The following is a 13,136-nucleotide window of genomic DNA, read 5'->3' on the forward strand; positions in this document are numbered from 1 at the left end:
ATCTGAGACCAGAAGTTTTGGTCTAAGCCGACTGACAAATCTGCTTCCCACTTTGCAATAGGAAGTGATATTGATTCATCTATTTTAGAAAGTGTTCTGTATATTTTAGATAATAATTTAGGGGATTTAAGAGTAAAAAAATGTACCGCACTTGGTGGTATTTGTAGATTTTGACCAGTTAATTGAATAATCTGAAACTCTTGAAAACCAGTTTATTAGAGTAATTACCTCAGAGAGGTTGGTTTGTGTGTTTTGCAGAAAAAGCAACACATCATCCGCATAGAGACTGATTTTATGTTCTACGTTCTTACATTTTATGGTGTATCTTGTCTAAATGCTGCTGCTAGTGGTTCGATAAAAATTGCAAACAGTGAAGGGGAGAGTGGGCATCCCTGCCTGGTGCTCCTCAGGAGACAGAAGCTGGAGGATGTCTGGTCATTTGTTCTGACACAAGCTGTTGGGGAATTATATAATATTTTTAGCCAGTTTATGAAAGAGTTTCCAAAACCAAATAAAAATTTCCACTTAACTCTGTCAAACGCTTTTTCTGCATCTAGAGATAATATTGTGGTTTCAATGTTTTTACTGCATGAGTGGTCTATTAAATTAAGTAATCTACGTGCGTTTGTTGATGAGTGCCAGAGCTGTGAGTGCCTACCTTTTATGAAACCAGTTTGGTCAGGATGAATTAAGAGGGGGGTTATCTTCTCTAATCTTTTTGAGAGAGCTTTGCAGATTATTTTGAGGTCTGCATTTATAAGGGATATTGGACGATAGCTTGAGGGAAATAAAGGGTCTTTGCCTGGTTTTAGCAGGAGATTAATGTTGGCAGAATTCATATTTGGTGGTAGTCTGCCATTTTCCTCGATTTCCTGCAACATTCTGTGGAATACTGGTGCCAAAATTGTCCAGAATTCTTTGTAGAATTCTGCAGGGTAGCCGTCAGGACCTGGAGCCTTATTATTAGGCATACTAATCAGGGCTTCCTGGAGTTCACCTGGCGTCAGTGGTGAATCCAGTGCCATTGCTTGACTGTCTAGTAATTTTGGAAGAGTTACGTTGTCAAGAAACTGATCAATTTCATTTTTAGATGGGTTTATTTGTGGTGAATATAGAGTTTCATAGAAATCCCTAAAAATGTTGTTTATTCTTCCAGGGTCATATATTGTGTTTAACATCTTTAGCAGCACATATAGTTGTTTTTTCTTTATTTATTTTTAGCTGGTTAGCTAGAAATCGACCTGATTTGTTACTGTGTTCAAAATTCTGCAAGCGAAGTCTTTGTATAAGGAATTGTGTTTTTTTATTAATAAGTTTCATTTAATTCTAGTTTTGTTTTGCATATTTTGTTCAATGTTTCCTGATCTTGGTTGCACGCGTAGGCTTCTTCTAGTGATTTGATGTTTTTTTCTAATTCCTGAATATTTTTGTTTTCTTCTTTCTTTTTGTGTGATGAGAAAGAAATTATTTTACCTCTCATCACAGCTTTCCCTGCTTCCCATAGAACAGAAGCTGATTTCCGGGAGTGTCATTAAGTCTAAATATGAAGTCCATTCTTTTTAAATATTTAATAAAGTCTTCATCTTTAGAGTGATGATATTAATCTCCAGTTTTTACTTGGCGTAGTGTTCTTCTTTGTGCATTAGTGTTAAAGATACAGGAGCATGATCGCTGACAGCTATAGGGATGAATCTCAGTGTCTGAAATGTCACACAGCAGTGAGCTGCTGACCAAAAAATAATCCAGACGAGAGTAAGAGTGATGAACATGTCGAGAAAAAAGTATATTCCTTACTGGTGGGGTGAAGGGAGCGCCATGCATCGCAAAGACATAGCTTGGCTCATATGTTGATTATATTTGTGGACTGCCAATTGCGCTGAGTTCCTGTTGTGTTGAGCCTATCCATTTCTTCATTTAGTCCAAGGTTGAGGTCGCCTCCAAGAATGAGTGTGCAATCAAGGTGTTCAGAGAGTGCACTAAAAAATCCGTGGAAGAATGAGGGTTCATCAACATTTGGACCATATATACTTACAATACATAGCTTTTTGTTAAATATTGATAATTTAATAATTAGGAATCTACCCTCTGGATCTATAACTGTATCGAGTACTGTAAAATTAACATTTTTATGTATTAAAATTGCTACTCCCCTTTGTCTAGAATTATAACAGGCTGCAAACACATTAGGAAACTCAGGTGTTTTAAGTTCGTTTAAACCTGTGACAGGTCTGTGAGTCTCTTGTAATAAAACAACATCTGCCTGTAGTTTTTTAAGCTGGTTAAATATCTTTAACCTTTTTTCTCTGGTGCCAGCTCCATTTACATTCCATGTGACAAACCTTAGTGTGCCCATAATTGTGTGTGTATGTCTAATGATGTAGGCTGGGTGTTTCATTTAGACAGGTGAAGAGAATGTGGAAACATCACTTGTTTGTAAATAGAAAGAGAGGCTCCATAAGTCTGACTATGTGTGTGTATATTCACTAATATGAACAAGCGTGGCTTGCGTGTGTGTCCTATAAGTCTGTGTGTGCTGTGAGGCTGTTGTAAATGTGCTGCCGTTGAACGCATGTGTTTGCGTGATTTTCTTTTTCTATATGCAGGAACCTTTGGTGATCCATCAAAGATGTTTTAGCTAAAGCAAATTCACTTGAGTTGGAATGAATATTCACTTTTCCTGTGTTTGAGCACTCATAATGATCTGAAGAGTTAGAAAAGTTTTTTTTTAATATATATATTATAATATATATTGAAAACCACCTGGCACAGACAGGCACACGATAACTGACAGATCTCTGGCAGAGCAACTCGTCATTTAAATTACTGCTATTTTCAGTATTACCCCTTTGGATCTATAGGCAAGAAGATAAGTGAGAAAGCATGGCATCCAAAATGACATTTCTTCCATTCTCAGGGGTACTGCAAATATTCAGTGCTGTTCTACGGATATTACAACGACCAGAGGACCGTCGGCGTGCTGAAGTTCAGGCTACCTTTGTCCTACCTCATGGTCGGCATTGGCACTTTCGGCTACAGCCTGATGCTTGTGATCCGCACGTGAGTGTACAGTACATGCGTGGATGCGTGCCAGTTCAGTCACATACATCACAAACCAGGTGGTCGCAGATTCATTGCAGAGTTAAGAAATCGGATGTATGCAGGGATATATTTTGATACATTTATTTGCTTTTTATCCAAAAGCGGCGAGCAGTTTGCGAAAAAATGTCTTTAACTATAAATTACATCATCATCATTAAATAATGTAGAAACTGAAGATGAGTTAGTAGGTATGGTATTTTTATTTTCTTTGCTTGTAGAATGGCCAAAAATGCTGATGTTGGTGGTGGAGATGGGGAGGATTCAGACTTCACCTTCGCCTGGAAGATGTTCACCAGCTGGGATTACCTCATTGGCAATGCGGAGACCGCTGACAACAAGTACGCCTCCATCACCACCAGTTTCAAGGTAACCAGAACAATCCTAAAGCCTTTGGGATGCTCAATATGGAATATATACAACATCCAATCTACTTCATTTACAATATTTTTGCAGTTTTTACAGGAATTGACCCATAGGTCTAACAAGGAAACTTGTGCAAACTATATGTATATGTTATTTTATATCATATTATTACATATTATTATATTATAATTTACAGCTTCTGATGTTTATAATGTTTTGTAGCGATCCTTGGCTAACAGACCCAGATTAGCAAGATTTACTGCTGGTGAAGCCTTTAGGCATTAATGTAATTTAAAACAATAATTAATGACATGAGAACATTTTAGCTCTATCACAGATAAAGTAAACAGTGAGGATAAACATGAATAAGGCCAATAAAAATTGTATTCCTGTATGAAATATAATAGCATCATAAATGACCTTATCTGTGATTTTAGTCTCTATAATAGCTTAGTTATTTGAGGGTTTAGAACTGCTCATTATAATAAAAAAGTGCTTTACTGACAGTCAGTTCCCCTCATGTTTTGATAAGAACAGGAGTCCATTGTGGACGAGCAGGAGAACCAGAAGGACGAGAACATCCACCTGCGCAGGTTCCTCAGAGTCCTGGCTAACTTCCTGATCACCTGTAGCCTCGGCGGCAGTGGGTACCTCATCTACTTTGTGGTGAAGAGATCTCAGGAGTTTGCCACAAGGGACGACCTCAGCTGGTATGAGAAGAATGAGGTAATAATGGTCAGACTCACAATGCTGTTGAATACTTCACCTCAGTTCATGTAAAGATGATGAAGATTTTTTTTAAAAAAGCTTATGAATAATTTTGACTGTTTTTTCAGATGGAGATTGTCATGTCTCTTCTGGGCCTGGTGTGTCCACCTCTGTTTGAGACCATTGCTGAGCTGGAGGACTACCATCCTCGGATCGCCCTCAAATGGCAGCTCGGACGCATCTTTGCCCTTTTCCTCGGAAACCTCTACACGTTTCTGTTCGCCCTGTTTGATGAGGTCAACACCAAGGTATTGCAGCTGTTGTCTCCATTTAATTTGTCCACTTAGACAGTAGCACGTTTATCTCTGTTATGGTAAAGTTGAACCAAAGTTGAACCTTGTAGAGAAACACACTGACATAGTAATAGTTACATATGTTACTGAAATTCACTGGTCATGTTGAGAATTTACCTCTCATGTAAAGATTTACATTTTATTTTTCTGTCTGTTGCAGTTTGTACAAATAAATAAATAAATATTGCACATTATAAACATTAGGGTACATCATCTACATTGCAAACTGTTTAATTGAATGAGAATCTTTTCCAATTAAGGGTCTCTAGCAAAACTTTATAGACTCTTCTTGTTTATTTATTTTGTCTGGATTTCTAAAGGTTGAATGTGTACACCCTTAGTCATTAGAATCCATTAGCTGAGCTGAGGTAACGCAGAAATTTCCCCGCCATGGGATCAATAAAGTCTCATCTAGGGTGGGAAAAGGTTAATAGGAAACACTAAATTGGTGTGAAAGCGAGGGCGATTGGTTGTCTCCCGTCTATGTGTTAGCCCTGCGCTGGTGACCTGTCCAGGCTGTACCCTGCCTCTCACCCCGCAACCCTGAGAAGCGGAAGCGGATGGATGGACAATGTCTGCCTATCTTTACCCCTATCATGTTACTGACCTGTTGCCAGTTAACTTAATTAGCTGTTCTGTATAGCACCACTTAATTTTCCAGCCTTTTGTCCCCTGTCCCAATATTTTTGAGACATGTTGCTGTCAAATTCAAAATGAGCTAATATTTGAATAAACACCTACAAAGTCTGAGTTTAACCCTTTCATGCATGAATTATGACAACCTCAATCAGGATTGTTTTCTTAAGTATTTTTATTCATCTTTAGGCATGAAACGGTGCATAAAAATACTTAAGAAAAAATCCTGATTGGGGTTGTCATAATTCATGCATGACAGGGTTAAATAGCAATAATTACAATGAAACACGTCATACATCTATAGTAACACTAAACGATCAGTGAGTGGCAGGGTATGGAGTGACACATCAGTGTCCAATGTAGTGGTTTATGTGCAAGTATATCATCAACACTGACACAAATACAAGAAAACAGCTTTTGAATAGCTGTCCACTGTAGTGACCACTATGCATGAAAAGGTTAAACATTTTATGTTTTTATGTTCCATTATAGTGGCCTTGAGTTATATACCCATGTAATTGTAACAATACGTCCGCCGTGTGAAAATTTACTGACTGATTATCCTCTTTGTTCCCTTCAGCTGGAGGAAGAGCAGTCCATAAAGAACGCCTCCATCTGGGCCATGAAGGAGTACTACGCCAACTACTCACGTCTGATGAATGACTCAGAAGCCACCCCGCCTCCAATGGATCCAGCTGATGTCATTAGAGGACCATGCTGGGAGACTGCAGTGGGCATTGTACAAATGACAACTTATTTTCATTTATAATAAACATCTCAATCACAAGTAAAACCACAACCACAGAAAACTAACAGGCTAACAGGAAAGCGGGAGAATTTTGACCTAAAAAAAAATATGGCCAAAAAATTGGTGAATTTTTTAACGGCACGAATTAGAAGTGTTAAAATTTATGTATAACTGTGCTGTTCCAGGAGTTTGTGAAGCTGACCGTGTCAGACATCCAGGTGTCCTACCTAACCATCCTGATTGGTGACTTTGCCCGAGCTGTGATTGTACGTTTCCTTAACTACTGCTGGTGCTGGGACCTGGAGGCTGGATTTGTAAGTCTCTTAATTAAATTAATATAAACACTCCACAGCCCCTTCTTATCTGTGGACATTGTAGTAACTTTTGAGGTGGAAGAGGCATTTTACCCAGGGGACATTTCACATTTAATAAAGTGAGCTATAGCATGTTGAGCCAGCGTGCACAAGAGGAGCCTCAAATTAGGACCAAATGGAATCAAGCAGTCATTCAGTCACACCTGTTGCTTTCATGAGATGTAAATATGTCTTCTATAAAAACAACATGTAATAACATGGATTTCATTTAGGAATACCAGACACTGGATATTTGAATTAAGCATTTGATGAAACCTTTGATGAAACATTGCTCAACAAAAATTGATAAGACACTTGATTATCACAGTAAAACACAAAGTCTGTTAAACTTCAAAAATATTAATCTCTCTGGTTAGGAATTATGAAGCATTGTTTATAAAACCATCATAAACCAATAAATGTGAAAAAAAAATACAAGTGTAGAGGTGAAAACAAAAAGACAACTTCCCCATAAAAGTAATGTTCTTGCAGGTGGTGGTCATAAACACTGGCTCTCACCTTATCCATCCAAATGGATTTTTCTCTAGTTGTGTTTTTTGCTAGTGTCCTTGGTACTATTGGTAGTTTCATGAATGTTGAGGGATTTGCCTGAAAAAAACTGTCACTTTAAGAGAGGTTTCAGTTAAATTCAACAGCCCCCTCGAGGTGCTTTATGACCCTACAATCATACAGAGAAAATCCCAAAAAAGCAGATGACCCCCTCTGAGCAAATACTTGACAACAGTGGGAAGGAAAAACTCCCTTTTAACAGGAAGAAACGTCTGGAAGAGCCAGGCTCAAAATGAAACCAAACTTGATGTAAAATTATGTAAAATTGTATTCTTGCATTCATTCTAGTAGATAGTTTGTAGAATGATTCACTATTAGCCATTCTACCAATGATTATAACAAAGTCTGATTGGATTAGGTAAGTGGTCAATAACTGCACTTCCTATAAATGACCAATTGAGACAGAATCCAGACGCCCATGTATGATACCCAACTACACATGGTTACAGCTACGCCCAAAAATGATTTTAACATTCTTTGGATAATTTCATCCTTCAAAAAGATTCATGATTTCTTTTATAACTCATCCATCTGGATACTGGAGTTAGGGACATGGCCACTTGACAAGAGTTGGTGCCTTTATATTAATTTATTTAGCTGAAAAATATTATGGCCCACTAGTCTGTTTTGCTGTGAAACTAATACTTGTCTCTGATCACTTCAGCCATCATACGGCGAGTTTGACATCAGTGGAAATGTTCTTGGATTGGTCTTCAATCAAGGCATGATTTGGTACAAACTTTACTTTACCTGTGAGCGTCATGTACACTGACCTGCAACCCTTGCATTTATCGAGCCACTCAAAAGCTGAGAAACCATTTTTGTGATCATTATAATATATTTCTTCCTACTCAGTGTTTTTAAATTTGACCTATTTCTGGTGGTAAATCAATCTTGTTTTGGTATTTACCTGCTCACTTGATCCTTTTTGATATAAGGATGGGTGCATTTTATGCCCCCGGGCTGGTGGGAATCAATGTGCTCCGCCTCCTCAGCTCCATGTACTATCAGTGTTGGGCTGTGATGGCCACTAATGTCCCCCACGAGAGAGTTTTCAAGGCCTCTAAGTCCAACAACTTCTACATGGGTCTCCTGCTCCTCGTGCTCTTCCTTAGCCTGTTACCTGTTGTCTACACCATCATGACGCTGCCACCTTCGTTTGACTGTGGACCTTTCAGGTGATAAAAAGCACAGATATTAATCCAAAAAAAAGATACATGAAGTGCTATTATATTGCTATTATGAAATGCAGCGAGTAAGTTATTGTTTGCAGTGGAAAGGACAAGATGTTTGACATAATCATGGAGACGATTGACCTGGACCTGCCGGCCTTCATGGGAACACTCTTTAGCTATGCAGCTAACCCCGGTCTCATTATACCAGCTGTACTTCTCATGGTGTGAGTGTAAACACTCATAAAACCACACTCTGGCCTACATGCAGGTGTAGAATTACTCAAAATCCCACTTTTTCATTTGAAGCCACTAAGAAAGAAAATTAATCCTGTCCTATCTCTTTCACAGACTCGCCATCTATTATTTGAACTCAGTATCCGAGGCATACCAAAACTCCAACATGGAGCTGAAGAAAAAGATGAAGATGGTGTGTAGAAAAACTCCAAAGTTCATTCTGCACACGTGCTGAATAGGGCTCTTGCTCTAGAGCTGAGAACTGCATAAACTATAGGATTAATACCTTTTTAGCAGAAATGTCAGACACAGGTTAAAATATCATATCATAGCAAGTGATAGTGGTCATGATGTTTGGTAGAGACATTCATTTTCACCTCAGGGCACATAAAGATCTGCTCAATGAACAAGCCAGCTGGAATTCCCAAACTTTTCTTGTTTATAGCATATCATACTCGAAGACCAGGCTTAGCAATATATCGTGTGCATCTAATAGAACCTCCAAAACTATTGTGCCTAACTCTATTTTTTAATCCAGGCTCGCGATGAAGAGAAGAATCGAAGGAACAATGCAGACACCACCAACCAGGTCATGAAAGACCTGGAGGACCTTCTACCGAACCGATCCCTCATTCCCCCTGCTCCACCAGAGCCTGGTCAGAACTACATCCTGATGATAGCGTTGACTTTCAAAGCATAACTCCGATTAGACTACAACGTGGACAATAACCATTTCTCTCTCTCTGAACAGAAAAACCACCAGAGCAAGAACCAAAACCAAAACCAACAAAGACAAAACCCGGGACAGCTGGTAAAGGTGTTAACCTGCAGAAAGATGTGGCTCTAGCGTCGTCCAACCCTAATGCTCGAGGGCCAGTAAGCAGGCCACCTGGACCCAGAGGACCTGGACCAGGTCCAGGTGCTGGACCGGGTCGAGGCCGTGGGAGAGGGCCCCCTCCGAGATAACAGTGGGAGAAACTGATGTTCCTGCAGGCGGTTTTCATTCCTCAGTCTTTCTTAATTTCACTAAATACTTTTAATAGCTCCTTAAAGTCAGCTGGAAAGATATTTTGGATATTTTGAACCTATAATCTGTAACATACAGTACAGTTCATCTATGTTTGCTTAGTGGGTACACTGCAACCATATTTAGCCCTTTCAGGCAAATGTATGACCCAAATGGGATGTCCCTTGGTTCTGTCTAAACTTGGTATATCTGACATTGCATTTTTGGTGTCATGTCTAGATCATAATAATACAAAGAAAGGGAGAGGAAAAATGGGGAAAGTCATATATATATAGTCATACATATAGTCATATATACGTCGTATAGTCATATAAAGAAAGCAAAAGTTCATAGTAAGACGATGGAGGAAAGGGGTTAGCCCATCTGCTGTCAGCTAGTTTACGGTCTTGTACGTGTTTAGATTTCATTTTGAGGCAAATTCTTCTAATTTGTGATCATTTTACTGATGTTGCAACGTTCAGTGTGACGATGGCACTGAAGCGACATTAATTATGATTCTGTGTCCACAGCTATTTAAAAAAAGTCATAGGCTGTGTACAAAAGAAGGATGTTAACACTAATTTTAACAGTTTGGCCGTCCTCATCTTGAATTTTTTTTATAACAGTCGTGGTTAAAGATAAATACGCAGCCACATTGTTTCTGATTGGCTGGAAAATAATAATATTCAACACTCAGTTAAGCTAAGTTGCACCTAACTGTAAGGGTGCACAAACTGTTAAACTATATAGAAGTAGCCATATTAGCCACTGATTTAATATCAGTTTGTTAATAATGTTAAAATAATGTAATGATTTTGAAGATAATCTACCTACAACACAGACATACATTCATTTACTTGAGGCAGAAACAGTGTGTGTTCATTTTCCGATGTCTTTCACAGATTTTCACTTATTTTTTTCTTATATTTACACTGACTTTATATTAATTGTATGAGACTGGCTTTCCAATAAAATTATTTTACATTTATAAAATAACATTTGTAAAATATTAGCTTACTGTCTTTGTTTGCTTCTATTTTTTCATGCATACTGATTGCCATGTAGTAAAACTGTAAGAACATAAAAAATAAATACACTGGGAAAAATAAATAGTCCTATTTACAATTTTCATACAAGTATATATTGTATAGTACAATATGTTACTGTAATGAAACTATGCTCTCGATTACAGTAAATTGCTATAATCTTCCTGACTATTAGCAGCATGATTGCCAGTATTAAAGTTAACTTTACAGTTTTCCTACTGTTATATATATTACACTACACTAGTGTGATAAAACCATGTCCTTAATCATAATGCATAATTGTATTGTCTACATTTTACAGTATGCTGCTGTTAAATTTACAGTTCTTTTACTGTTATGTATTTTGCACTCTGGTATGGTAATATTTTCATGGCCTAAATTAAAGTATATTTCTGTATTTACTGGCCTTTATAGTTGACTACAGGCAACATTTTGCTGTGTGTAGCTTTTAATTTAATATTTTTTCTACTGTTGTATTGTTTTTCATTGTGTTATCCTAATGATACCATGGCCTACTCTCAGCTCTTGTAGTGTAATCTACTTTACAGGATAATACCACAGATCAGATTATTGTGTGGTTCATTTATTCTACAGTAGACTACTGGAAGCAATTTTCCTACATTACTCTACAGTATGTGGCAACCAGTGTTGGTCAAGTTACTTGAAAAAAGTAATTAGTAACTAATTACTGATTACTTCCAAAAATAATCCTGTTAATTTACTGATTACTTTTTTCAAAAGTAATTAGTTACTTAGTTACTTAGTTACTTTTTAAAAACATGATACACAACTTGAATAGGTAACAAAGCAATAGATCTTACAGCCCAATTCTACTTTTTCTGCATAATTCATCATATAAAATGTAATCAAATGAAACATTTATTATTAATTATTTAAGTTATTACAGGCAGGACAGACATGACTGGGGTATAGGAAAGGGAGGGAAAGAAAAACAGAGGGGAAGAGGGACAGTGAGAGAAGACACTAAAAAAACAAATCAGCTGGATCACCTGTTGAAAGAAAAAAAAGAAAACAAGCAAAAGGAGAGCAACACAATCAACATAACACCACAGCAATAACCTCGATAAGTATAAGTAACAGTAAATGCGAAATAATGAACGTTATTGTGCAGCATGCAAAACGGACAGCGCACAATGTGCTTTGAGGTAGGAGCCAAGAAAGATATAGGTTGCGCCTATGAGCACCCATATCTGCACCTGTGTGTGTGAGCGCGCCTGTATTCAAAAGGTTTCTCGATGTAACGATCTGCTAGACGGTGGGCAGCCATAGCCCTGGGGGGCATGAAGCAGGCATGGGCCCCCAGAGCGCAAGAGCCCAAGGAGGACCATCAGAGGGGCAACCATTCCACATTCCACAGCCCCTCCCGAGAACCCTCAATGTCTACATGCATTTAAAATTGAGAGGTGGGCAGAGGCGCCAGAGGTGAGTTTGAACACGCAGACGGTCCTCTGGATGTTGTATAGCATACCCACCCCAAGGTCCTATATGTATGTGTTATGAGAGATTGAGTAATGTGGATGTCTAAGTTGTGGAATAAAATTGAGGCACAGGTGGCCAGAAGGGGACAGAGGAAGAATGCCTCCCCTGCACCTTGGTGACACACCTTTACCCGAAGGCTCTGCATGTGTGGTGGGGTGTGGTGAAGCGGGAAGAGGAAGGCAGTATGTCCTTCTCACTTCGTCTCAGGTCAGGTTTCAGGATTTTTTGTAGTTACTGTTCATGTCTAGATGATTTCACACTAAAGTTTGCATGTACCTGTTCAATTTCATGTTCTCATTTTCACTTTCTAGTTTTCATGTTTAGTTTAGCTTTCCCCAATTTAGTTTAGTTTGGTTATGCCCCTGCCTTGTTTTGTGTTCATGTATCCAGCCTAATAAACAGGTTGCTTTTTGTTATACTTAGTTTCCTCTCTTCTGTGTCTGCTTTTTGGGCCAGTTTCGCAAAGACACCGGCTGCCTGGCCGTAACACTGTAATAATCTCTAATCTGTTATAGTAGTCTGTAATACTGAAAACATGACATATTAATTACAATATATTACCATATCTATTTTTATCTGTATCTCTATCTGTTACATTTTTTGATGTCAAAACATGGCCTAAATTACAGCTGATTCCTGTATTTCTTACACTTTTACATCAGGCTACTGGCAGCAATGTTGTATTTTACAATATGTTAACCTAGAAATACCATGACCTGATGATACATTGCATTACTGTAATTCTCTAGTTTTAATACTGTAATATGTTTTCTATGTATGGATGTACTATAGTAATACCATGTCCTGAGTTACAGTACACTGCGTTAATTTAGTTTAATAAGGTTTACAGGGAAACACAGGAGGACACGGAAAAACACCAGCCGCTCAAAAACACCTTAACAACAGGTCACCTGCTTTTATATATGTTTCTATATAGTATGTTATTATTCTTATTCCTTACAGCACATTCCCATACTTGCCGTTCAATTTTCCCCTACTACTGGCAGCAGAGTTTGTTTGGCTTTTTACTTTGTTACTTTTCTCTAATTGTTACTTTTCTCTAATTTTATAATATCATGTAGGAAAAACAGATTTATTGATATAGAAACTATATCTATAGCAGCAGGGTAACCTTCTGATACCACAGAGAACCCCCCCCCCCCCCACTGAGCTCCACCAAGTGAAAGAAAATTAACCAACAAGAAACAATTAAGAGCAAAGTATATAGTTGTGGTTAGGCCTCCTCTAACAACCATTCCATTAAAATGAATGCAGCAGAAACAAATGCAGTGTTTTTAATATACATGCTTCTCTTTCGAAATCTGTTCCCTACATTACCTGCACT

General features: G+C 38.1%; 1 protein-coding gene across 1 annotated transcript in view; it reads left to right on the top strand.

Moving 5' to 3' along the window:
- Window positions 1-10,323, top strand: part of tmc2a (transmembrane channel-like 2a) — a 17,236-nt gene extending 6,913 nt beyond the window's left edge. Inside the window, exons 9-20 of the mRNA XM_014333399.2 lie at window positions 2,915-3,057; window positions 3,318-3,465; window positions 4,000-4,188; window positions 4,299-4,478; window positions 5,740-5,898; window positions 6,093-6,221; window positions 7,495-7,562; window positions 7,769-8,008; window positions 8,104-8,229; window positions 8,354-8,432; window positions 8,778-8,895; window positions 8,991-10,323. Coding sequence (XP_014188885.1) covers window positions 2,915-3,057; window positions 3,318-3,465; window positions 4,000-4,188; window positions 4,299-4,478; window positions 5,740-5,898; window positions 6,093-6,221; window positions 7,495-7,562; window positions 7,769-8,008; window positions 8,104-8,229; window positions 8,354-8,432; window positions 8,778-8,895; window positions 8,991-9,205 — 1,794 coding nt within the window. The 3' untranslated portion in view covers window positions 9,206-10,323. The remainder of the gene's footprint in view (window positions 1-2,914; window positions 3,058-3,317; window positions 3,466-3,999; window positions 4,189-4,298; window positions 4,479-5,739; window positions 5,899-6,092; window positions 6,222-7,494; window positions 7,563-7,768; window positions 8,009-8,103; window positions 8,230-8,353; window positions 8,433-8,777; window positions 8,896-8,990) is intronic.
- Window positions 10,324-13,136: the final 2,813 nt, after the last annotated feature.

This window comes from Haplochromis burtoni, unplaced genomic scaffold, assembly GCF_018398535.1.
Source record: "Haplochromis burtoni strain Fernald_Lab_line unplaced genomic scaffold, NCSU_Asbu1 Contig_51, whole genome shotgun sequence".
NCBI classification, from domain to species: Eukaryota; Metazoa; Chordata; class Actinopteri; order Cichliformes; family Cichlidae; genus Haplochromis; species Haplochromis burtoni.